Genomic DNA, 27,360 nt, shown 5'->3' with positions numbered 1-27,360 from the left:
GACAAGGAAATATGGAGCTAGGTGCAGGTCAGCACCTACCCGAGGTCGCAGGGCTAGAATTCAAGGAGCATCCTCCTGAGTCTGGAGTCCCACCGTTGGCAGGAGAACATGATAGACAGCTGAAAGACATTGTGTGCAAGTGCTTTTTGACTGGTGAGCAAGCTGTTAATATTGTTTAGTTAAAAAAAAGAAAAGAAAAGAAAATGTACTTATGCAAGGAATTCCTGAAGCTGGCTTTTTGAGTCAGCCAAAGGAAGTCCCCCAAAAGCATGGCAGCACTGCCGGCAAATGTATGGTGGCTCCAACCCAAGGCTTTGAAGGGTGACACTGTTTCAGTGTGTTAGTTACAAAGTGCTTGTTCTGCTAGTTAGGATTTTTTTGTTGTCCCATCTTGAATGTGTTCCATTTGCCACTGTCATCTCAGATAGGGCAGGGAGGACATGTTTTTGACAAGGGGACTCTCCAGTGATGACCTCAAGCAAGCTGGAGCCAAGCCCCAGTGGCGTGCTGGCCGGAGGGTCTATGCCACACACCTGCTGGCAGCTCAACCCTACGCGTGGTTGTGTCTCCTGTGTGGGGGATGTTGGGTTTTTAAGGGTTCTGGGTTTTGGTTTTTGGTTTTAATTTAGTATTGTCATGTTTTACTTCTTAACTTTGTCACCCAAAGTTGGCCTTTGGGAGAAACTGCTTGGTCAGGGCTACAGCTTACCCCAGAGAGGCTGCAAGATCTATTACATCTTTCACATGGGATCTCAGTGTCTGAGCCAAGTGAAGTCACAGAGCCTCTCAGGAACTGTATTTCATCTGGTCTCTAAGACTGCCGGTTCAAGCCAACAATACCTTTAGAGTAATGTGAGTGTAAGTGTGTAACCTATGTAAGTACAAGCACAGAGAACACTTGAGTTTGGAGGAATTTGATCTGGTATTTGAAGTTAAGTGTATTTAGTATGAAAGTTAAATTTTTCAGAGAATTTTTTAAAGTCTCTAGGCAAGTCACTTAAACTCTCTGTAAATGCAGATTGCAAATGCTCCCCACAGTCTTGTTTTTAGGGTTAAATGCAGTAATTCGTCTGAAATGGTTAAAATTGTACGTGGCTCCCAGCAGGCTCCTCGGGGCATGCGCTGCAGCTACTCTTGCAGTGGGGTGGGAATAGCAAAGCTTTTCCTGGAGATCCAGAAGATGCCTGGGGACCTCAAAAAGGAGAGTCGTCAGTCACCATCAGGTGTCCTGCTCAAAAAGTTTGGTTGTTTGGATTTAATTTTGAGAACCACAGCAACAGAGCTGTGTGAGAGTTTGATACCTTCTGCTTAATACACAGAAAGTGCTTTAAAATTTCTGCTATTATTTTTAACCAAATATCAAAACACAAAACACTTCTTGGACATTTTATACATGTGTCTTAGAAACAGGGATTTTAATTTGTGCGCACCATCTTAGACAAGTTGTTGGGATTTTTTAACCCATTTTGAGTCTTAATTTAGCCTACAATGTGAACTCTAAATTGGAATCTACATACTTGATTAATGTTGTGAGGTTGCTTGTACTTTTTCTGTGTGTTTTTTTAAGTGGTTTTATATTTGCTTCCAAAATTCCTTTCAAAGGCGGTGTCTAAATTCTTCCTTAGTCACCATTCCAGTAGTTTCCTTCTCATTGCTGTCCTGTTGGGTCTCTGAACCCACAGATGTTGTCTAGAAGAGTAACCTGTGTTTCTGTTATCCCGACATACATCTTAAATGTTCACAGCATCTGAACTTTAAGGTTTTTGGTCCTTAGTCTTCCCGGTAATAAAAAATAAACAGTAACTCAAAGTTTAATAGGAGCTTAATGTGAAACATAAATTGTTTCCACTAAAAATTGTCTTAACTGTTTCTTATCAAAGGATATTTCTTACCCTTCACTGGCTCTCACCCTCTCATAGGTTCTCAGAGCCCTACCTGTGGGTCTCTAGCATGGTTATACCTCCACACCTTGGTTTTCTGTACAGTAAGCAAATTTCTCGTGATATTAAACTTGTGTTTCATAAGAAATCGTTTCCTGTGCTTTGCTCACGCATCATTTTCACGTTTGTTACCTAATTTGAATTTCCCAGCAGCTCTGAAGGATGCGCACCATTGGCCTTTCCGCTTGAGGGTCTGAGGCCTAGTGGAGGCCTCTGACTTGCCTGGGGTTGCACAGCGAAGGGAGGACCGAGACCCTGGGCGCTGGCCCCTGACTCCAGGCCCAGGGCCCTCACTCATTTGTCTACCTTGGTGTCCCCTCCTCTCCTGGGGGCCACTTAACTCTCCTGCCCCCTTCCCATACTCCTCTGTTCTCCATTCACTACCCCTCACTTGTTTGTAAAAAGGGACCTTGAACTAGATGAGCTTACGATTCTGTGCCAGCTGTGAACCGTATACTTACCATTAGCACCTAGCTGCCTCCCCCAGGACCCCCTCCAAGGCCTCAGCCCTGCCCCCGGAGCACCGTAATTCCTCGCCCACAGTTCTCTTTCCACTGTCATTTCCCATAGTTTCCTCTCTAGTTCTCAGTTCACCTACACTGAATTTTGTCTCCAGAATTTTATCCCTAAAAACAAAGAAGAATGGAGTAGACGTGACGGTCCTTCTCTTCCTTTGCTGGAAAATGAAGTATCAGTGACTCCAGGTGTTTCCCTCCTCTACTTCAGCTTGCACAGGGGGCATAGAAATTAGATCAGATAAAAGAATGGAGGGAAGAAATGTAGGAACACTGGCCCCCCATCAGTACCCACGTAGCCTGGACATAAAGCCTGGATGGGAGAGAGAAGCCTAAGTCCTCTGTGCTGAGCTAGATCTTGGCCCAGAGTGCCTGGGCTTGGAAGCCAGTAGTTTATCTTCTACATTGCTTTCTCTCCCCTAGCACCTCCGGTCTGCTCTGTATTTTAGTAATGCCTTTTCACTTTGTAGTTGCTCTAGAAATTACAATAAACAGCTTCACCTTCCCACCCGTCTGCTTTGAGTTAATAATTACACTTCACGTAAAATGGTACAATCTGGTAACCTAATGACCTTTATCCTTCTTGCAGCCATTGACATGTGTATATTACATGGACTTATGTTAACCCCACAAAATAAGATAATAATTTTTGCTTTTAACAGTATTTTAAAGAAAGTAAGGGAAGAAATCGTCTTTTACATTTACCCCCATGTTTTCCAGTGCTCTTCATGCTTTCTGGAAGGTCTCATTTTCGCTTGATTTCCCATCAGCCTGAAGAACTTCCTTCAGCATTTCTTGTAGTGCAGGTCTATTGGTGGCAAATTCCATTAGCTTTTTTTTTTTTTTTTTTAATCTAAAAATGTCTTTATTTTTACTGGATATAGAAATCTGGGTTGATAGGTTGTTGTTTTGTTTTGTTTTTCCTTTCAGCACTTAAAAAGCTGTTATTCCACTGTCTCCTGGCCTCGGTGATTTCTCATGAGAAGTCAGTGGCCATTGAAATCATTGCTCTTCTCTGTATGTAATGTGCCATTTTTCTCTGGCTGCTTTCATGCTTTTCTCTGTATCTTCAGTTTTCAACAGTTTAGGATATGCCTGGGTGTGGTTTTCTTGGTATTAATCATGCTTGGGGTTAGCTGAACCCTTTTTATCTGTAAATTTATGGTTTAACAAATTTGGGAAAAAATGACCATTATTTCTTCAGATTTTTTTATGCTCCATTTTCTTTCTCTTCTCCTTCTGAGACTCTGGTTGAGTGTATAGTAAACTTTTCAGGTCCCTGTGGCTCTGTTCTTTTTCTCTTTTTATTCCCTCCCCCAGTCTTTTTTTCTCTTTCAGATTAGGTCATTTTTATTGCTATATCTTCAAGATCGTTAACTATGTTTTCTGTCATCTCCATCTTGCTGTTCATTCCATCCTATAAATATTCAGATATTGTATTTTTCAATTTTAAGATTTCTATATGGCTCTTTTTTTTTTAAGTTTCTATTTCTCTGCTGAGATTTCCTGTCTTGTTCATTATAACCAAATTTTCCTTTATGTTCTTGAATGTAAGAGAGTGTTTAAAATCCTTGCCTGCTAATTCCTGCATCTGAGTCACCTTTGGAGTCAGTCTCCTTTGAATTCTTTTCCTCCTGAAGATGAGTTCCATTTTCATGTTTCTTTGTCAAGTGATTTTAGATTATAACTTGGGCATTTTGAATGATATGTTGCAGAAACTCTGGATTATGTTTTATTCGTTTTAGGAGTGTTCATTTTGTTTCTTGTTTTACTTGGCTGTTCTCCAATTTAAAACTCTGTCCTTGCTCTGGGCAGCACCTCAAATCTCGATTCAGTTATTTCAGCCTTTTCTCTTCATGGGCATGGTTCAGGGTTTAGCCAGAGATTGGGGCAGAATATATACACAGAATTTGGGGCCCCTCCTCTTGGCTTTATTTTTCCGGAGTTTCCTCCCTTACTTCCCACCTGCTGTGGTTCCCCAAACACAGCCCTCTGGTTCTTCAAGCCTGCCTTCTGACTGCCCGCCATTAAAAGATGGAGGCTTCCCCAATGCCACCCCCTTCTTCCTGCTGTGAGCTCCCCTCTAGAATCTCACTGCTTGGGTTGCTTTCCTGGGCTTTCACTCAGTTGTTCCTTATGTTTTGTCCTGAGTTTATAGTTGCTGTCAGTAAGAGGGTTGGTCAATAGGAGCTACTCAGTCTTACCAGAAATAGCTAGAGGACACCATTTTAAGTAAGACTTTATGTGAAATCCCTTTTTTTTTTTTAAACTAACTGAAGTAGCTTTATTCCAGTGTTATATATTATTGTAGAATATAACATATTTACATAGAAGTGATAACTTCCAAGTACAATTTAACAAGTAGTTAGAGAGCAAATTTCAAAGAATGCTATGAGTTACAGTTCCCCAGTTTCAGTTATTTCCTTATTGTGAAATATAACACATATGCAAAAAGATAACTTTCAGAGTACAATTTAACAAGTACTTATATAGGAAAAAGTTCCAGAATTGTTTAAAAAACAAAAGTGTTTCATATTCAACAGTGTGAGATACATAAGAGAAATGTGCTTTCTGTGCATTTGTGAAGCTAGATGCCCTGTCTACGGTGCATATTTATAAGAAAGAGCAGAGGAATGTGCTGTGGCACTGCGATTGTGCCTTGTAACCACTGTCAGCCACATCCAGACAGGCCATCCCCAGCCTCATCTCAATTTTCTAGACTTGTTTTCAGCAGATTTACCAGGGTTTTTTTTTTTTGGTTGTAAAAGTCAATTTCATTCCTTTATGGTGAGGTAATGTGGGTAATTATAAGAGATCATGTTTCAAAACTGGTATTCCCATGAACTTGCCAAGACAAGTCATTTCCCTCTTGGCTTTTTTTCCCTTCAAGTTTTATCGCTGTTGTTTCTGGGGATATTTTCCAGATTAGCCTAAGTAGCTGTTAAACCAGACCAATTTTATATCCAAACTAAATTTTACAATGCCATCCCTTTGTTTAGGTGATCAAAGTCCAATCTTCAAAAAAAGAAATAAGTTCTCATAATTAAAGGAAAGAGTATTTTTTTTGTATTTAAAAGAAGTTTTTTAAGTTTCAAAAGCAAAATAGTAGGTGTAGTAACTCTCAGGAAAAATGCTACAAAAATGAAATGGCTTTTAAAAATCATTTATTTCCTGGTCATACGTAAAAGTTAAAAGTAGAAATTTTAATGTTTCTTCGATGCTTTATTTCTGCATCCTAACAGTAGCCAGGGCAGACGTTATTCTCGTGACATGGGTGATGAAACAGGTTGAAATGGGCAGGATGGCCTGGTGGTTACGTCACTAGGCAGGTGCGCCTTGCAGCTACTGCCTCTTCTTCTACAACACCTTGGACAGCCTGTCAGCCACTCAGAATTATTGGCCTTTTCCACTCCTAAAATATGTCTTTGTTGGAGGTTTGTTTTTATTTGTGTCTTAGCTCAATATTGGAAACAAGGGAACTATTAAAACACTTTCTTGCTCACTATTAAAATACCTTACAAATGAAATCACACTTTATTACTCTAGAACGGAAATTTAGTAAGACCCCTCCATACCAGTTCACAGAGAGGGTAAGACCAAGTTTCACAGGGAGTGAGTGTTGCAGTCCAAGAGAATAAAATCCGTTAAAAAAAGAGCAACTCTTAAAAGGTTTTATATCTTTTGCACTATGAATTGTTTACTTTAGTGCCTTTGTTAAAGTAAAGGAAGTCAAAAACAAAATTTAAACCAGCATTAAATAAAGTACTCCTTTCCCCTCACTAGTCTCTTCCTGGATGAGACCCATGGATAAACAAAGACATAATTATCAAGTATTCTACCATTTGTTAACTAAAAGTTTTGTTGTTTCATCTGTTTGCAAGTTTGAGATCTGCTCCCATTCTAGGAAACCACTATTCAAGGAAAAACACTGAGGGCTCATTGCCAGTTCACATTAGGCAGCTAAACGCTTTCTAGTGGAATGTATTGCTACTAAAAATATTTGCAGTTGGGAAAATATGCTTAAATTTGACCTCCTTGACACTCTGCACATTCTGGTTTATTGCTTGAGGTTCTTCAGCAGCTGTAAAGAGAAAAGTTCAGAAATGTCTACATGTACACTCTTATTCCATCTATGGAATGGTCTTCCCATTGTAAAAACAGATATTTTTGTGAGCTATTTATATTCTTGGCTATGATGAGCAACAAATTATGGTTTCTCAGGAGCATTTTGACGTGTTATTTTTGGTATGAGAATGAAGTACTGAGATTCAAAGAACTTGTTTCCCAGTTGTCCTTGCATTCTTTGAGGAACAAGACTGGGGTGTTCAATTAAAGGAATATTGAAGTTCCTGTAGTCTGCAAATGCCGCGTATCTGACAAGAGACATTGGATGCGTGTCTGACCGTCACAGGGAGCGTGCCATCTCAATCCCGTAAGCGGTGGCACACACATGGCAGTATGTGATTAGGGGCCAAGTGACGGATGCAGAGGAGAGGGCACAGGCAGCTGGAGGGGTCTCCCAACGGCAGAGGACGCTGCCTCGCTGTCAGTGGGCAGCCTGGCCTTGAGCTCGGGTGGCCCGTTCACAAGGCAGCCGGCATGGAAGCACCTGCTGTAGTAGTGTCCCGCGTGGCCTTCTCCTAGGTTCCCGTACGTTGAGTATCTGAAGGAATAGAAGGAAGGACAAGTGTTTTTGTGTTGTTTTTGTTTCTTTTCTTGTGGACTTTCTTGGGGGAGTTTTCAGTTGTTGAAATTATAATATTTTAGGAAATTCTGATTTAGGGTCTCTTCTGCTTGTATTTTAAGGGTCAGGTGATTGAGTTGTTTAGAGCAGGGTGCTGAAAAACCACCTACCAGGGATGTGAGCCTCTCACAAGCCAGTCAGGCCAGCTTTGCCCAGGCGGGGATCCCTGCTCTCACTGGCCATCTTGAAGAAAGCAGCCTGCAGTTCTTTCCTGTTTGGCCAATTGAACGTGCAGGGAGCTTGGTAATATGCTCTTTTTCACTAATTGGTGGATTTACTCTGCTGATTGTGTGTTCACTCATCAATTCACCTGTCATCCAAGTATTATGACTCAGATTCTGTGCTACTGCTGGGGATGTGAAAATGGGCCTTAAAGAAGCAGCACTCTCCCTAGTGGGAGCAAAAGCCAAGCAGACATTTACAGTGCATTTTAACGGGAGTTACAGTGAAGCCCTCATGGCTCTGGGAACACATAGGAGATAAACATAACTCAGCCGAGAGGGAGTTGGGAGCCTCAGGGAAGACTTTCTGGCAACTGAGATGTAAGTAGGGGTTGGCCAGAAGAAAGAGGTATTCCATGGAGACCACCTGAGAGGCAACAGATGGTCTGGGGGAGTCTGGTGAACAGAGGGAGAGGGGAAATAAAGCCAGAAAGGAAGAAGCACACTAGCTCTTAGAAAAAGCTAATGTAGTTTTTAATCCTCAAGCAGCCTCTTGAGGTATAGATATATTTGCATTTTATAGTCTGGGAAGCTAAGATTAACTTCCCCAAGTTTCCACATTTGGTAATTGAACAGGACCTGGTGAAACTATATTATCTCATACCAAGGTATCAGCTCCTGTTCTTTCATTTTTTTCCTGACTTTTTTATATTTGTCAAGTTCAAAGGCTTTGTAAATCAATGACTGTGTTTCAGCAGGCATATTCTTGACCTCTTGGTTTACTTAATTGCTAGCTAGTCTTAATTACTGTATCAATAACAGTCCAATAAGCAGTTGGATAGATTCGCAAAAAGGCATGGTTGCTCTTTTGTACCTAAAATCAAACTCTAGTTGGATTTTTTTTAAATTCAGTTTTATTGAGATATATTCACGTACCACACAGTCATCCATGGTGTACAATCAGCTGTTCACAGTACCATCATATAGTTGGATTTTAAGTCATTTGAATTCCTAGCAGTGTCTGATGGGAATGGTAGCTATTAGTTACATGAGATATTATTTGACCAGGAACTTGTAGTTGTTTCCATTTTTGAAAGCTTTGCAACTTTCAGGGCTCTTCACATAGATCATCCATTTTTAATTCTCATCTTCATGACAACGCTTGGAGATGGGTTGTTGAAGAGGCATTCTCCCCATTTTATGGGTGAGGCTGGAGTTGTCCATGGCCCTGTAGCCTGAACTCAGTTTGTCTCCAAACCCCAAGCTTCCTCCACTCTACGCTCCTGTTCTTCAGTGATAAACTCCAATTGTCCTTTTCTCATTCTGCATCACATGTCCTTGAGGAAATGTGTGTATTTCATACACATACAGCAGTGTTTGTTCATCAAGCAAATACTTGTGTCAACTATGTGCCAGCCACTGTTCTATTCAAAGTTCAGAAGTTTCTATACAGTCATAAATTTAAATATGTAAAGAAAATTAAAATATATGGGCATTTATTTCCACACAAAAAATAGAAAGCATTGTGGGGCTCCAGTCATGAAATGTTTGTGTTTCAGACTGGCTGTGGACTTCTCAGACTCTCCCTCCCTGACTTACTTCCCACAGTGCTCAGCCTTGAGGATTGCTCCTGGCTTCTCCCTGTCCTCAGGGTCCAGTGCTCAGCTCAGACCATGGCCGAGCACCTCTGGGCCTGACCTTGCACATAGCAGCCAGCAGCACGTTCTTGCTGACATTGTCACGTAAACAACTCGAGAGCAAATGCCCCGATAGAAATAGAGGTTATAGGTAAGGAGTGGATAGAGCTAGCATTTGAATGCACGTTAGAAAAGTTTATCAGATGTTCCCACGGCCTTTATCTCAGTTCAGCCTCTCAGCAGCCTGACCCATGGTGCAGCTTAGAAAATCAGAAGCCCCTTGCTCGAGGTGGCCCGGCAGCATGGGCGACCCCTCTCCATGCCCTCTGAGCTCCTCATACTGTCGAGGGGTTTGGGGCATCAGTGGAGCCCCCAGGCTCACAGCATGGACCTTGCCAGTCTTTGGAGGCTGCTGCTCAATTCTTAAATGTTGTTTGTTTTCTCAGTCATGATCCTATAACAGGAACAAGAGAGAAACCAAAGTCACATTTGGGGTGGGAGTAGGGGAATTGATTAAAAACTTTTCTTCTAAAGTGCTAATGTGATCATTTCTTTGAGTGAAACATTCCTTTAAAAACAAACACAGTCTCCCTGACATCTGTAGTAATGTTTTGCTGACTCAGAGTAATTATGAAATAAATTTTGTTTCTCTTTTCCTGATTGAAAAGGTGATTGCGTGAGAAACAGCACAATCTAGCCTCCAGTCAAGCAGGAATGTATTTTTGAAACAGTTGAGCAAATTCCCAGATTAGAAAAGGGTCTGGTGCAGCTGATCTCACTCTCATGAGTAATTCTGGGTGGTTATTTACTGCCCTCCAGCCAGGAGGCCAGGACTTTGCAGTCTTCATTACGAGCCCTCCAGGGCTCCGGCATGGGCGGAAGGAGCCGTCTGCCGGGTAGGAGGGAGCTTTCAAAGCCCCACCGGCCACCTAGCCCTGGGGAATCTGGGTAGACCTGGGAAGCTCGCGGAAGTCTAGCGTTGGCTGCGTCCTGGGTAGTTGAAGTCATGGCACACGGCCAGGAGTAAGAAGCTGCCCAGCAGTCACGGCGGCAGCATGTGGGACTTCAGCTAGGCTCCGGAGTAGTCCAAGCAGGGGTAAGTAGCGTGCTGCCAGCAGCGGTGTTCCCAGGTTAAGCAAGCATTTTCAGAAGCATTTCTAAATACTGTTGCATAGTTCCTTATTTTCCTGATCAGATAAAGTACTGGTTGAGCTGAAAGTTAGTAGAAAGGTTGCATTGAGCAGTTCAGGAAGATTATTGGCCCAATTGCTGATTTGTCGCATGATGCGCTAATTAGGTGCTTTATGTAGGAGCCTGTTCCCATGTGAAGAATCTGAGACGTGTCTACGCCTGATACAGTGCTGCTGGGGAGGTCTCGGGGTAGCTGCGTAAACCTTGCTGTACAAACATCTCTTGGTTCATCCTGATTTCCCCAGCTTCTTCTTTTCTTACCTCATGGCTGTGTTTTAAATGGACTTGCCTCTTTGGACCAAGGCTTTTCTGGAATAATTTTGTAGAGTTAGAAACCTGATCCCTCTTTTCTGCTGGTAAAGGAGCCTTTCTTTGTTGCTGACATCTACTGCCAGCCGACTGATGTTCCTTGGATAAGCCAGGGTGGGGGCTGGAGTGTGCTAACTTGGATTGTCAACTCCCCTAACACACTGTGTTGTCTCTTTAGCACAATCCTGGAGGAGGAGAAGGTTCAGCAAGAAGAACGGATGAGAATGGAATCGAGAAGACAGGTCACAGTGTCCTGGGACTCAGGAGGGTCCGATGAAGCACCTCCCAAGGTAGTGAAATCCCACCCCTCGGAGTATTCTTATTTATCTTCTGAGCTAATGGAGCAGGCAGCTGTTACCTGCAAAGAGAAAGCCAAATATCAAGTTGGTCTAAAATGATCATTATACCCACTGTTTTCTTATTTGCTCCTCCTCCACATATTATCCTCCTGCACCCTCATTTTCCTAATTTGCATTTCAAATATAGGCTGTTTTCAGCTGTGAATGATTGGATTAGATATAGTCTGAAAATACCCTTCCCTTTCTTCTTTGCATCCCCCCATCCATCACTGTCAGACTTTAGTGGACACGCCTGACTTGGGGGGCCTCCTTCTCTGGTTGTGGCAGTCAGTTCTCGCTAACGATCAAGTCAAGATGAAAGCTGAGGGAGTCAGATCAGGCCACGTAATCTTTATCTTCTGCATTATTTGAAAATGAGTCATTTTCCACCTGACCCTATTCCTTTGCCCTTGTCTGCATCACTGCCTCTTTCCTGTCTGTGGCTGGTGGCCGGTGGCAGGGCTGGCGACGTGGAAGTAGGGAGCATGTCACCTCTGCTTTCACTTCCTGGGGAAATCTTCCATGGCATCCTCAGACTTTGCCTGTCCACTCACTCTAAAATCCTTTCCTGTGCTGTGTGGCCAGTGGCTTGGGACAGAGTTGGCCCTCAAACACTTCCCCTAGAGTAACGAACTCTTCATTCACCTTTTGCTTTTGATAGGATCGTATTTTTGCACACTGGCTGATTGAAAAGAAAATTTGGCAATTATTTACTTGGTTTTCTTTTCTAAAAATGTTCAGAAATCTATTAACACAAAATGCTATTTAAATCTGTGTTGTTGTTTTTTTAATCATGGTGCCTGGCCTAAAACAATTTGTTTTCTTGGTCAGTGTATTAAACTGTGTAACAGTAAACCTGAGCACACGTTTACGGTGGATACAAATGGCCAGCATAGTTCTACAAAGCTTTAGAGATGAAGAGTTCCTTAGCCCGGCCTCCTGTACAGGTAGAAAAACTGAGGCCCACAGAAGGCAAATCACACCTCCTGAGCGATGGCTGTTGCTTTGGGCTGGTTAGTGGTGGGACTAGAATCTTTCACTGTCACTCCCCTAGTTTAACAACAAACAGTCCTTTGTTACCCACAGAAGAAAATATCAACTCCTCATCCCAGCATCTAAGCCTCTCTGCTTTCTATTTGCAAGTTCGCCTGTTTTTTAACTCAGTAGCACCAGCTACTCGTAGTTGATTTCTCGGGTCTGGTTGTTAAGCAGCCCTGTTCCTGTAGGGCTCTGCCGTTACTGTCTGGTAGCTGGACAAGTTACCGAACTGTTCCAAACGTAAAATTAGGTTCTTACTATTCCCTACTTCTTTGGGTCCATGGGGCGGGGGAGGTTAGGCCTCTGGTTTTAGAGCATAAAGACTAGCTCTGCTGATCATTAAACCTCTTACTTTTTTTTTTTTTTTAGGTATTTTCAAAATGCATCTTTTGGGGCTTTTTTCTATCACTGGAGTTTGTTCTACCCTACACCAAGGTTTATTTGTTTAAAATGGGGGTCAGCAAACTATATCCTGCTACCTATTTTTGTTAACTAAAGTTGCATTGGAACACAGCCACACCCATTCATCCGTGTATTGTCTGTAGCTGGCTTCTCCTTACAAAGACAAAACTGAGAGACAGTGCAACCCACCAAGCCTAGACTGTTTACTGTCTGACCCTGTAAGAAGAGATTTGGCAACCCCTGGCTGAAAACTTTTAATGGCTAAAAATCATCTGAAGTAGTGTAGGTATCCATATGCTTGGTAGACAGAAGGTTTTGTTCAGCTACCTTGCCAATCAGGGTCCAGTCTTGTATGCATTTTTTTTACCTTCTCAGTATTCATCTTTGGACTCAAATTCTGCTTTTATGTTCACAGTATTTGGCATGTCCGAAATGAGGCCATTGTTTCTGAAACTGTAGGCTAGTGTTTCCTCTTACAGTGTCCTCTGGGTGTGGTATCTTAAGACAAGTGAATTCCACTCACATTCATTAAATTCAAGTAGGACATAAGGCTTTTGTTGATAAATTATGGCCCAATAAAGAAAGTTTTAATGTATTTTAATTAGATTTTTATAGGAAAATCATTTTTTCTCCCCCAGTCAAGGTTCAAAATTAAAAGCTAATTATACTTAGTTGGTGATAAACGCAATGAAACAAACAAAGCTGCTCATTAAAAATGTTACTGTGTGCTTCCTCGGTGCTTAATACCAAGCTTCTCTCAGGGTAATGATCTTAGCATCAGTTTGCCTGAGGAGAGCCCAGCACAGGGTGCAGCGTCAGGCCCATTTCCCCAAGTCCTGCACTGTCCCTCACACAGGGTCATAGCACTATAGAGGGGGGGGTCTACAGAAGTGATGCCAGGACTGCCCAGGTCCCCATGGCCACGCAGAGGGGCAGGGGAGCAGAGCTCTTCTCAGAGTAAAGTGGCCACATTATTTACCTTTCCTCTATCAACACTTGCACTAACGGTGCAAAAGTGACGGTGGAAAAACTGCCACCCCCGACTGCACAAGGGTCGCTGCAGTGCCCGCGTCACTGCCCTTGTGGCAGGAAATGGCCTGTTCGGAAGGCCCTTGATGAAGTGGGACAAAGTGTCACTTCTGCTGAGTCCCCACCTTTGGGTACGTCTGCTCAGGACTCCGTGTGAGGAGGCAGGACGCACTCCTGGGCTCCTGCTGCCCGTCCTCGCACAGCGCCGTCCCCGGAGGTGCCAGGCGGGTGCTGAGTGCCAGGCCACGCTCACCACTTTTTGATGGGAGACCACTTGTCCTCGAAGGAACACTGACAGACATGCCGTGGCTATTGGTAGACGTTTTCTCAAAACTGAGAGAAGTAGGGCTGTCACGGAAAACAGTTGGCAGTATTTGTTGCCGGTGAAAACATTGGAGGTTTCAAACAAATCTAGAATTTTGAAAAACTTCTACCCATCACCATGAACTTGACAGATTGCTAATTCTTTGACTTTTCTGATAGATCAGGGAGATATTAATGAATGTGATTCCATAGACAGACAGACAGACATGGTATACTAGAAGGTGTCAACATTGAGAAGCTCTGTATAACTGGTGAAACAATATTTGCCAAATGTCCAGTTTAGGATGTTACAAAATCACACATGGATAAACGATCCATTCAAAGTGTAAGATCAACTAATGGATTTTAATGTGGCAGAACAATATGGTGTCCAGTCCACATTGCAACTCACATTTTAGATACTACCACTTGTTGAACTTTGGTATGTTATCAAAGAGGAATATCCCCAGTCATGTCTAAAAAGTGTTAAGATGCTCCCCACTTACCCAGCTGCATAGCTTCGTGCAGCTGGTTGTCTTCACTTACTGCAGTGAAATCGCACCTTGCCACAGACTGAATGCAGAAGCAGATATGAGGCGCCTCCTTCATAAAGAGGCTTTAAAAAATTTTAAAGGTGCTACTCCTTCCCACTAATTTTTTTATTTTGGAAAAAAAAATAGGTTTTTTTTTTAAAAAGTAAGGGATATTTTGCCATTTTAAAGTGAATTAATACCTTAAATTAGTTTAATTTATAATAAAGGAAATATTAATAGATATACTCCGGATAAACAAAAGCTCTTGGAGTCCTTGGTAGTTTTTAAGAATATAAAGAGATCCTGAAGGCAAAATGTTTCAGAGTAGCTGCCTCAGAGCAGGATTTCTCCACCCTAATCAGACCCAACACCCCATTTATATATTAAAAAAAAAAGTCTTATAACGTCCCACTTACTACCCTGAGGTAAAATGCATAGGTAATGTAGTGATTTACCTAATTTCAAAATACCAGTGTAAGGATATACTCTCAGGAGACTTAACCCTATGTAGAGGAATTAAAAGGAAAGTAGTTTTTAATAAAATTATATACACACATACAGAAAATACTTAGGTGTGCTTACCCTGGAAGACCTGATGAAATAACCGGACACTTGGACCCATTTGTGGGCTCCCCTTGAGTACAGCAGCCCCAAGTGCAGACCCCGTGGCGACAACTGAGTATGAATCTTACTGCCCTGGATGATGTGATTTTCCAGAATGGTGAGATAATCTTGGTAAAGTTAAAAATAAAACAAAGTAAAATTTTCCATCAGTATACATAGTAGCTGCTATTCTGCAAAATTTGGTCTTGATAAAACTGCAAATTATTAGTTATGTTGATAGGTAAAATGGAGCCAGTTCTAGGGGGGGTTTTGTTTGTTTTTTTAACCTAAATAAAGTTGAGAGACACAGATGAAAGTGGTGCAGGATATGGAGCAAGTCCATGTGATTCAGGACTGTTCTCTCACTGCAGGAAATCTGACCTGCCCACCCCCGACCCTCTCGGTGGCAATCACTTAATCACCCGAGGCAATCCCACAAGCACCCCACGGGAGCGGGGCCACCCCGTTGAGAACCACTACTTTAAAATACCGATTTCTTCCTTTCCTTCCCTCCTCACGTATTTTGTTTCTGTCTTTAAGATGTGGTGACGCCACTAAATCTTAGTCCGTAGCAGCAGTTAACCCTTTTGGATGCTTATATGAAAGGCCTTCTCCCAGCGCTTAACCCGTATTAGTTTATTTAGTCCTCAGGACAGCCCTAGGCAGCTGCTGTCGTCTCCCCACCTTGTAGCTGAGAGTGTGCAGATACAGGGGTGGCGAGCCCTGGCCCAGCAGCACGCTGGCGAGTGGCAGTGCCATGACCGGACTGCTGGTCACCGTTCCAGGCCTGCCCCCTCAGCCACTGTGCTGAGCACACATTCAACCAGGGCAGAGCAGAGCTTTCAGCTACACGTTTGGACTCTCCAAACTGTTGGTTAGCAAAATTTGATTTTGCAGTGTTCTTTGTGCTTTTTTTTTTTTTTTTTTGTCTACCATAAAGTATGTTTTCATCTTTTTACATTACTTTTATTTTGAAATGGAAGCCTTATAAGTGCTTCCTGTTTATCTATTTGAATCATTGTGAGATGTTTTATAGAGCTTTTGCTATTCCCCAATCAATCCCTCTTCTATTTTCCTTTTTATTTACTGAGTTAAACTGCACTTGTCATAGAGGAGCATCATGGCATGGTGGAGATAGATTTTAGAATAAGGAGGTTCTTCCTTTCCTAGCTCTGTGACCTGTTCACATTGCCTGGTTTCTCTGAGGCTCAATTTTATCCTCTATAAAATGGGAGTGATAATGTTGCCTTATGGTGGTGTCCTGAGTGAGAATTATGAAATTATGTGTAAAGCACCTAGCTCCACGCCTTGTCTGTAGGATGCACTTAGAAAATGGCAGCAGTTGTTCTTTTTCCCTGTTTTACTTACATGTCACACAGGAGTGGGTCCACCTCCAGAATTTAAGCCAGAAGACATCACTCTATGACCATCAGGTAGTGCTGTTGATTGTCCTCAACCTTGACTCTGCACCCTTCCATACTTGAACTCCAGGCACATTTGGAAAGGTCCAGGAAGCCTTTCCCATACGAACATTATAATGCATGTCTAGTAATACATACCGTCAAAATATCTTATTGCCACTCAGATGTCAGAGCACAGAGGTAGTCAGAGTTTTTCTGTCCCTTCTTCACCAGAGCAACCACTTAAACCTTAAAAAATATAAATCTAAAGTGAGGCCCTTTCGGCTTCGTGGAACACACTTTGGAAACTGCAGCCTTAGCCCTCAGGGTACCTAGAACACCCCTTCATGCCCCTTTCCTGTTTCATGAGGCCTTTGGGGCAATTCATTCATTGCAGTTAAGTTTGAAGTAGACAGCATCTGGGACAGTGGAATGTGCCATTGCCAAAAACGTAAGGAAGCGTTTTCCACGCTCAGGGGTAACTGGCCAGTAGTAGCAGGGCTAGAGCAAGTACAGAAAGCGCTCCACTGCAAGCCGGCATTTGCAGGCACTCTGTGGGTGAGAGACGAGGGCTGCACGTTCATGTTAGGGTGGAGGACATAGAAGTGTTTCTGCAGGTGGAGGTAGAAAAGCATTCCAGGCAAAGGTAACAGTATAGACAGCAAAGATAGGGGTAAATGAGACTGTTTTTAGAGACCCACATGTGCTCTGACCTTAACTAGTGCAGGACATTCTCCTAGCCCCAGGTGCCTGCAGTGGGGAAATGGACGCTGGCTGGAAAGCAGCAGACTCTGAGGAATTGACTTCTCTAGACTTGCTGGGACTTAAATTCTCTTCCTTTTATTTTGGTCTTAATTTGGCTGGAAAATAATAGGTTTCCAGTTGGTTAAATCCCTCAAGTTTTAGAAGTCATTGATGACTGATCTTCTGTCAGACTAAACCAGTCTTTTTCTAGAAACTTTGAATTTCTGTATCTCTGAAACAGAATGAGAATTTCAGAGCTGGATGTGACTTTAGAGATCTTGTAACTTCACTCCCGTTTTATAGGTGAAGAAGTAGAAGCCAGACAGGTCATCACTTGCTCTGGTCACACAGCTGGGAAGTAGCAGAGTCAGTGCCTGGCTCTCGGGCTCCCGGCCCAGACCTCTCAGACAGAGTCGCCAACCTTCTATTGTTGCTGGTGCTGTTGATGTCATATTTAAGAAATCATTGGTTAACCCAAATTCACAAAGATTACTCCTATGTTTTCTTCTAAGAGTTTTATAGTTTTAGCTCTTACACTTAGGGCTGTGATCATTTTGAGTTAATGATTGTATATGATGTGAGGTGGGAATCCAACTTCATTTTTTGCATATGGCTATCTAGTCATATAAGCACTATTTGTTGAAAATACTACTTTTTCCCTGTTGAATTGTCTTGGCATCCTTATCAAAATTAACAGTCTTTTATCAGTCTTTTCATCTAAGTTCTATTAGAGATATATCTTTTCCATTCTTTTCAATTAAGCATAGATTTATCAAAACAATCAGAATTCTCTGTTGATTCTTCACAGCCCAGCAGGCCAGGTTATCCCAGCCCGAGGTCCAGTGAAGGATTTTACCCCAGCCCCCAGCACCTGGTACAGACCAATCACTACCAAGTCTCTGGCTACCCCGGTTCTCATGGAATCACCGCCATGGCTGGCAGCATCTACCCGGGTCAGGCGTCTCTTTTGGACCAAACGGATTCGTGGAATCAGAGGCCTCAGGAGATACCAATGTGGCAGCCCAGCCTGGAGGTGAGTCAGGTGTTCTGGGGTTTGGTTTGTTACCTGATGACGCTTGGCCCAAGGGCCCTTGTATTTCCAAAATCCTAAGGCGTTTTCATTTTGGTGACCTAATTCTAAGATCAGGTAACCCCAGCCACCCAACTTGCTTTCTGTTTTCGTGAATATTTTTTACTAAAAAAGTACCAAAGGAGATATTCTACAACCATTAGCCTATTCATTTGAAACACAAAGTCCTAAAGTGAATGTAATTAGCATGTCCATGTCCGTGAGGCATAAAAGAAGGGGGGGGGGGGGGGACAGAGCCTCCAGCTCTGTGGACCATGTTAATTTTTAAATTTTCCTGGTAAGCCATGAATCAGCAACCATTCCTATAATATATGAAATATCAATCACTACTATAAAAGTATTTCTTTGTATCAAAGAACATCTATAGTTGTCTGCTACCCATGTTCTTTTACTCGGAGGAAACATGTCTATTAACTGTTTAATACTCCAAAATATGTATATATCATATTTAATCCTTCTGTTACTTTACTTCTAGATTTTTTTCCGATTTTTTACTATTAATAATGCATTCTTTGCACCTTTGATTATTTCTTTAGAATAAATGCCTGAAGTAGATCTATGAGCTGCACAGTTGTATACTTTTTAAAGATGCTTGGCACACATTGAATTGCAGCTTCCAAAAGAGTTGTTTCCACCAGCAGAGCCTGAGAACCTATTGCTATTTGAAAAGTACGCAGAGAAACGTAAGGGCACCTTGAGTAAGCGTCTGAGGTTGGTGTGCTGTTCCCAGGACTCTGCAGTGCTGGGCATGCGAGGACTCGGGCAGGTATTGCCAGCCCACCTGATGGAAGAGAGGCTGACACGGCAGCAGCAGGAGATGGAAGAAGATCAGCGCTGGCTAGAAAAAGAGGAGAGATTCCTGGTAATTATGTTTCAGAAATGTTTCCCCTGCCTTCTAAACCCTGCTGTGGGCTTTTATCTTACAAATGACTGCAAAAGGTCTTTTCCAGGGAGCAGAGTCTTCATCTGTCCCTGAATCTTACAGTAGTAGGTTCACAAATCCTTGCTACTAAATCAACTAGGTATTGAGAATGTACATCATATGGAAAAGTCTCTGTGATTGCATTCCATTTTCTTATTTGCACAATAAAGAAGCAAGAGTGATGGCTGAGACCTTGAATCCTGGCTCTGCCATCTTGGGCAGGTTCCAGGATCTCCCTGCCACTGCTCCCCCCGTCACTGAAACAGATGGTCAGGGTTCCTGTTGTATATGGTTATTACAAGGGTCAAATTAGGTAATCCATGTCGGGTTTAGAGCAAGACCCCAAGCAAGATAAGCATTCAATTCATGATAACATTTTTTTTAATTAATTGAAAGCCAATAAAATAGCTACCTTAGGGATGTTTTCAACCTTTCATTATCAATTTTTTCAAACATACGAAAGTTGAAAAAAAAGTCTAATTGGCACCCATCTACCCATCTCCTAGATTCAGAAGTGGTTAGTTAACATTTTGCCCTCTTAGCTTTATCGGTATCTGTTGGTTGATTCATTTGCTGAACCATTTGCGAGAAAGAGTTGCCCTTGGTCCCTTAATAGTTTCTTATGGCTCTCCTAAAAATAACCTTCTCCTTCATAAATATAATACTGCTGCATTGAGACTATTTCTTAATAATTTTAGTATTACCTATAATCCCACTGCTTGAACACAATAAAATTATTTCACTTTTCATATGCTGCTTTCCAGTCCTTATCCCATGGAGACTTAATTTCTACCTGCTATCTGTAATGTTTTTTTTTCCGTTTATCCATTTATACCACATTTCCCAAATTCCTCTAGTCTTCATATTTACTTTTTAAAATATGTTTCATCATATTGCTATATCAACATTTATTAAAATACTTCTTACATTTAGGTCAATTTAGGTTACTTCCAGGCATTGCATTGATAAATAATGCTAAATTAAATAATACCTCCATTGATGTGGCTATGTGCTTTTCTTGAATTACTTCTTTGGCATAACCCTCTAAGATTTTAGGAGTGTTGTGACTGGCTCGGTGGTGTCAGCCTTAATCTGGATTTTGCATTACAGCCATGTTTCCACAGAAACAACTGCTGTGTCTCAGCCAGCAGGGAAAGCACTCACCGTGCTCTGCAGGACATGCAGCACGGCAGTTAGGAATCCCAGGGTCTGCCTTCCTGGCACTCCTCCTTTGCTTGGTCTGACAGATGTAAACCTCCTTCACGGATGTGTCTGGAGTTGTGGGTGGGAGGCAGCTCCCTTCGGCAGTCCCTCGGGACAGAGAGGAAGTGGTGGGACAAGGCAGTCTCTATGTGTCCCTTGAGACAAAGCCCCTTTGGGACTTGTGGCCGTGGTGCCAAGCACTTCTGGTTCCCCTCAGCCTCAGCTGTGGCCACTGGCAACCCACTGCCCACCCCCAACCACCCGCATGGCCATTGCTATCTGCCCAAAGTAGTCTGAAAAGAAATGTAGCTGAGAGGAACACAGGTTCAGACTGTTTCCACAAAATCTTGAGTAAGTAATTTTGTATGGGTGGTCCAAATCAGGTCCCTCGAGCTTTAATTCAGTGAATGTTCACTGCTCCCAGCTTTGTGTTAAGCTCAATGCTGAGTGGATACCAGTGAGTAGACGATATAGCCCCATTCTTAAATTGCTTAAAGTCGTATCGACAGAACATTTAAATCAGAAATTAGTGGTACTATAAGATAGTGACATTCAAATTGTAGTATGCAGAAGTCATCAACGTGATTCTGATTTCATTTGTGTATGTGGCTTTCATTTTTTAAACTGGGGTTTGCAATTAAAGCAAGTAACACGCTCGAGTTTGCTGTGGTACATTTTAACCTGTTGGAGATGGCCAGTGCATGAACTTGCATTCATTGCAGGATGTATTTGGGACTGACCTCAGCAAACCTGCCATCCCAGTGCACATATCTGATCTTAGAAATATATTACATTAGGAAGGAGATCCTTCTCACCTTTTTTTAAATTTAGGCCTGCAAATATCACACAGTGCACCACGCTGAATTAAATGCAGGCAGAGCAAACGCACATTGACGCAACACACTCCCTCGTCACAGTTTAACAGTTAATGGTGCAGTAACCAACAGTAGTATAATGTTCATTTTAGAAAGTAAATGTAATATGATGCATGTGGTGTATATTATATAATCTCCCATAGTAGCCTGTAGTCAGATGCACTTAGTTCTACAGCAAAACATGAATACTTACATTAGTGGGTATAAATAAGGGGGACAAAATGGTCCACATCAGTTCAGGTGAGATTTTGCCACTAAATGAATTTGCATCAAACTTAAAAAACAAAAACAAAAAACTCTCCATTTTCAGCAATTTTAGATTTTGGAAAAGTGGATGAAGGAATGTGGACTTGTACCATTGTTACCCATTTTATAGATGAGGAAATAGAGACAGAGAGAGAAGAAGTAAATTGTCCAAGATCCCCAACCAGTAAGTATAAGAGCCAGAATTCAAAACTAAGTGGCCCAGCCCCACGTCTGGGACCTTCACCGCTATGCACAGCTCAGAGACCAAGCCTGTTGGGCGTCACATGTATTTACAGTAAGAAATATGAAAAGTTGATAGACATTGTCAGTGATTTGCCTTAAGAACAAAAGTTTCATACTATGCTTTCGAAATTTAGTTAAATTAAAGCAAATTTGGAGATTGCAAGCCAAGCTACAAGAAATTATTATTTGCTAATACTAATCTGGGTGAATCAATTTGGTTATTGAATCTGTTCTAAGAATACAATCACCGTTCCCTAATCTTACATTAAAATTTTCTTGACCTCATAGTCTCTTGATTTAGCCTCTCAATTTGTGTTTTAAAAAGTAAATTTTATAAATTCTCCAAACTAGAGTGAATATATTTAACTTTGGGGGTCTGTGTACAGTTGCATATGAACAAAGGCTCATGACCAAAAGCTATGGCTACCACTGCTGCAGCACCACCATGGGGAAGTAGAGTGCAGCGAGGGCCACAGAGGGACCTCCTGTGCTTGGGAAGTCAGGCAGGGCGACATAGCTGAGATAACGCGCCAGCTGAGGCTTCCAGGGTAAATTGGAATTTGTTAAGCAAACAGGCTCAGGAAATAACATTCCAAGCTGGGAACAGAGTGTGTCATGACGTGAGGTCACGAGACTATTCTAAGAATGCTGCGTAGCTAGATAAGACTAAGGGATAGCATCTTTGTTGGGAAGTAGATAATGAGTTCAAGCATGCATTGGTTTTCTGAGTAATTGCAAGTATTCTAAATGAAAGGTTCAAGATATGTGTTTACTCTGCTGACTGATCAGAAGTTGGTGTTTTGTTTTTTTGTTTTTTTAATTGGGATAATTCAATTTACAAATTGTGAAATGCACAGATCTTCAGAGTAACTTATGCATTTTGGCACGTTTAGAAGCTCATGTAACCCATGCCCCATCAAGATGTGTGGGATTTATTCATCACTCCAAATAACTTCCTTGTCTAGTCAAGTTCTCCCTCCCCAGCCTTGAGGCTATCACTGCTCTAGTTTCTATCACCATAGATTAGTTTTGCTTGTTCCTAAACTTTATACAAATGTAAAATAGTACAGTATATTCTCTTTTGTGCCTGGCTTCATTCAGCCTGATGTTTTTGAAATTTCTTCATGTTCTATGTATCAATAGTTCGTTTCTTTTCATTGTATAAATTTACCACAGTCTATTTATCCATTCTCCAGCATCTGGGTTGTTTCTAGATTTGGGCTTTAGTGAATAAAGCTGCTATGAATAGTCTTGTGGCATCTTTGTGTGGACATAGGTTTCCATTTTTCCTAGGAATATATTTAGGAGTGGACTAGCTGGGTCATAGGTGGGTGTATGTTTACCTTTATTAAAAACTGCCAAACATTCCAAAATTATTTTACCATTTTACACTCCTAGCAAGTAGTGATTGAATATTCCAATTGCTTGCTTCACATCCTTGCCAACATTTGGCATTGTCAGTCTTTTCTGTTTTAGCCATAGTAGCAGGTATATAGGTATCATGATTCCAGTTTGCATTTCCCTGATGACTAATAATATTGAACATCTTTTTCTTCTGTAAGTCAACCTTTGTGATTGTCTGTTCATGTGTTGCCCGTATCTTAATTAAACAGTTTCTTTCTTTATCTGCTGAGATGCAGGAGCTCTTTACATAAATCCCTTGTCGTATATGTATTATGAATTTGTGAGTCTGTGACTCGCTTATTTTTTTAATGGTGTCATCTTAACAGCAGAAGTTTTTAACTTGGATGAAATCCTTTTTCACATTTTTCTTTTATGGTTAGTGCTTTCTGCATCCTAAGAAAACTGCCTATTACAAGGTTATAAAGATATTCTTGAATGTTTTCTTCTAGAAACTTTAGTGATTAGCTATTACATTTAGGTCTCATCCATTCAAATTAATTTTTGGGTATGATGTAATGTCATGGTTTATTATTTTCCCCATAAGGACTTCTGGTTGTTCTAGCACTATTTTTTTTTTTTTATATATGTATATATATTTTTATTGAGATTGTTCAGACACCATACAACTATCCAAAGATCCAAAGTGTACAATCAACTACCCACAGCACCACCATACAGCTGTGCATCCATCAGCACAATTTTTTTTTCCAATTTTTAGAACATTTTCACTACTCCAGAAAAGAAAGACAAAAAAAGAAAGGAAACTCAGATCCTCCCATACCCCTAACCATGCCCCCCCCCTCCATTATTGAGTCATAGTTTTGGTACAGTACATTTATTACTGTTGATGAAAGAATGTTAAAATACTACTAACTGTAGTATATAGTTTGCAATAGGTATATGTTTTTTCGCTATATGCCTCTCTCTTATTAACTTCTAGTTATAGTCTAGCACTATTTTTTAAAGATTCCTTTCCCCCATTGAACTGTTTGAATGCCTTTGCTAAAAAGTTTTTGGTCTCTCTCTGATCTGTATGTTTATCTTTTTGCCAATATTACGTTGTCTTGGTTTCTATCCTGAAAATGGGTCACTTTAAGCACTGCCCCAGCTTTGAGATCATTTTGGTTATCAATTTTGGAACTATCAGTTTCTCCCCAGGAAGCCTGCTTGGGTTTTGTTTGGAATGGCGTTGAATCTCTATAGACCAGTTTTGGGAGAATTGACATCTTACCAGTATTAAGTCTTCCAATCCATGAACATGGTCTGTCTCTGTTAGGGAGTTTAGTTTTTCTCAGCAGTGTTTTTGTTATTTTTAGCCTAAGATTCTGCACATCTTTTGTTAAATTTATTCCTAAATTTTTTGTGTTCTTGGATACAATTGTAAATAGAATTGTCTTAATTTTTCATTTCCAATTTTTTTTGCTAGAATATAGAAATATAATTGATTTTTTTTTATTGACTTTGTATCCTGTGATCTTGCTAGATGCAGTTATTCCAGTAATTTATTTTGTGGATTCCTTAGGATTTTCTACATTCTCAATTATGTCATTTGCAAATAAGATGGTTTTACTTCTTCCTTTACAATCTTTATACATTTTATTTCTTTTTCTTGCCTACTGCACTGAGTATGGCCTCCAGGACATATTGAATAGACATGGTAAAAATGTCCATCTTTGCCTTTGTCTTTAACCATTAGGTCTGATGTTAGCTGGTTGAGGCACCTTCTTCTCCTAGTTCACTGAGAGTTTTTATTGTGTGTATGTGTGTGTGTGTGTCTCCATTCTTGCCTTCACTCCAATGGATTATAAATAAACACTGTCAAGACCTGGCTTATTTCATTTAATAATATAATCTTAAGATCTTTCAGATTACCACATATAGATCTATATCATTCTTTATAGTGACTGTGTGTATGTATCCTAATTTATTTAACCTGTTCCTTATTAATGGACATTTAGGCCTTTTCCCATTACAATATAGTAATACTCGAAGTTTTGGATACCAGTACAACTGTATGTTGTAATTCTACCTTCTTTGACAAGGATGAAAATCTTTTTCCTTTTTTTATTAATTAGTTTGTGTCATTTTGTTGTCTATCTAATGTTTATTGTCAGTATATATCGTTAAGTATAGATTCAATTTAATCTTCATGGTCCCTATTTAAATTATCATGATATTTAATTGATATCATGATTGGTATATGTCAGTTTGAATCTATTTAAAGACAATAATCGTGTTTTTTCTTTAAAATCCAATAGAATCTATATTTGATAATTGTCTCTTTGAAATAATTTCTGAATTCTGCTTAGGTGATTCTGCTAACACCATTATCATACAATCCCTATTTTATTTTGTAGTTTAAAAAAATAAAATAAAATGTTGTTACCTATCTGTTCTTCCAAATTATATTCATAATCCATTTATATAAAGGTATATAAAAACATTCTACTTAGTGTTGCACTAAATCTATTTGATAACCTAAGAGGTATGTCATCTTTGGTATATTTATCTTCCTAACTCAAAAGAAGGACATTTTCCATATTTGTTCATAACTTCCTTTATTCTCCCTTATAGATTTTGTAATTTTCTTATATACATGTCTTGCCTTCCTATTTAAGTTACTACCCACTTATTTAGAGCTATCACAGCTATAATGATACCTCATTTTCATCAAATTATTTAGTTGTATATTTCTGTATATGAAAATGAATATAGTCACTTTTTAGGAATTTATCTCATATTTTCCAGTATTTATCACATGAAGCTTTTTTTACTCACTGCCTTGGATTTTCTTAATACACACAGTTGAGTCACTTAAAAGAAGTTTCATTTCTTCGTAACCAGTATTTGTTATATACCTTACTTTTCTCAGGTATCTGTTGACAACTTTTCTGTTAAGTAAGTCCTTGTCTGTGTTTCTTGCTTTTGTTTAGTTTCTCCATTAAGTGTAATGTTGACTATATATTTTAAATATATTCTAAAGAAAGAAACCCTCTGAATGGCTTAATCATGGTTACTGAATATCTTCTTAGTAGCAATCAAAATAATTATTTCCGTTTTAATGGTTTTCCTGTTAACATGATGAATTTGGGAAGCATTTTGCTTGGGTTTATGCTAGTCCTGCATTCTAGAGATAAATCCTTGCTTGGTTATAATTGATAGTTCTTTTAAGGTTGTATGGTATGTTTTGTTTGGAATTTAGTAATGCTCATCAATGAGAAGGATTTCTTTATTGTCATTGGTTTCAAGATCAAAACAATACTGGTTTCATAAGATAAGTTGAGTAATCCCCCACCACTGCCTTTGATTTGGATATTTGGCTTCTAGCCTTCCTCTCATTTGGATGCTTTATCTGCACCTCAAAGTCAGCACGTCCAAAACGGACTGGAATCCTTAGCACCAACCAAATCTGACTCTCCTCTTGTGTTTTCTGTGTCATTTCCCTGACCACCAAGAGAGAAACTGAAGTATTGTCCTGTCTCTACCTTTCTTCATGTCCGGTGACTCACCTCATCTTGTTAATTCTAGTCCTCCTGTCTTTTCAATTTGTCCTCTCCTGTCTACGTTTCTGCTCAGTGTCTGACTCTGCACTGGCACGTCTCCCCAGAACCTCCCCAGCAGCCTTCTCTCTGACCTCCCAAGCCTGTCTCCTCAGCACCTCGGAGGGACCCGCAGTGCACGGGGCTCCAGGGCTGCATGAGTGATTAAGGCTGACTCTCCATCATCGTGAGGCTCCCATTCTAGTGCGAAGAGAAGAAAAACTGAAATCCAGTCATCAGCCAACACTCCTCAGAAGGAGACAGTGGACAGAGAGGGAGAAACAACAGTCTGAAAAAGGATCTCAGAAGCCTTAACCAAATCAGATAGAATGAGGGAGGAGCAGGGAGGCACCTTCCAGCCCGAGGGATCAGCAGGTGCAGAGGCCCTGAAACTGCAGAGAACTCAACGTGTTTAGGAAGAGCGGGGAGACCTGTGCACCCAGAGCCTGCTGGAAGGGCCACCCAGGGCAGGGGGGAGGGGGCAGGAAACCATCAGAGGGGGTGAGAGCCTTCCCTCCGCTATTTTTAAAGGGGTAGTAGGAGTGGGGGTGGTGATGTCTCGGGTAGGCACTGCCAGTGGTGACAGCTCTGGAAAGGGAGTGAAGTCCACAGATCTGCGCTACTGCATTTTCATGGTGGCCATGAGAGGAGCATGGGGGAGGGTGGGCACAGAGCAGTCAAGAATCTGCCCATGTTCCCAGCTTGAGCACCTGGGGAGGTGAACAAGACCAGGAGGAGGGAAGAGGTTTGGAGATGGGGGGCAAGTGAATCTAAGGGTCTCCATGCTCTTTGCCATGCCACAGCCACAGTGATATTTCTGAGATATCTGATCATGCCAGTCTCTGAGTTATGTTGGCAGGGATGGGGGGTGGTGCATATGTATTTTATTGTCCTTCATTTAATGAAGGGACACTAATAATGGCAATTATCTGCAGCTGCATGTGTGATGAC

General features: G+C 41.1%; 1 protein-coding gene across 16 annotated transcripts in view; it reads left to right on the top strand.

Annotated features, from left to right (window-relative positions):
* The window catches only part of PTK2 (protein tyrosine kinase 2), a 337,628-nt gene that overhangs the window by 283,340 nt on the left and 26,928 nt on the right, over positions 1 to 27,360 (top strand). For 15 of the 16 annotated variants that reach the window (XM_037802716.1, XM_037802714.1, XM_037802719.1 and 12 more), the window contains 3 exons: positions 10,676 to 10,787; positions 17,696 to 17,920; positions 18,708 to 18,839. In XM_037802716.1, the coding sequence (XP_037658644.1) occupies positions 10,676 to 10,787; positions 17,696 to 17,920; positions 18,708 to 18,839 (469 nt within the window). Of the gene's footprint in view, positions 1 to 9,635; positions 10,094 to 10,675; positions 10,788 to 17,695; positions 17,921 to 18,707; positions 18,840 to 27,360 lie in introns of those variants that run through there. The other variant, XM_037802726.1, reaches the window with a different exon arrangement.

This window comes from Choloepus didactylus, chromosome 14, assembly GCF_015220235.1.
Source record: "Choloepus didactylus isolate mChoDid1 chromosome 14, mChoDid1.pri, whole genome shotgun sequence".
Lineage (NCBI taxonomy): Eukaryota > Metazoa > Chordata > Mammalia > Pilosa > Megalonychidae > Choloepus > Choloepus didactylus.
Note: the sequence above shows the minus strand (reverse complement) of the source record. Positions and strands in the feature narration are given on the sequence as shown.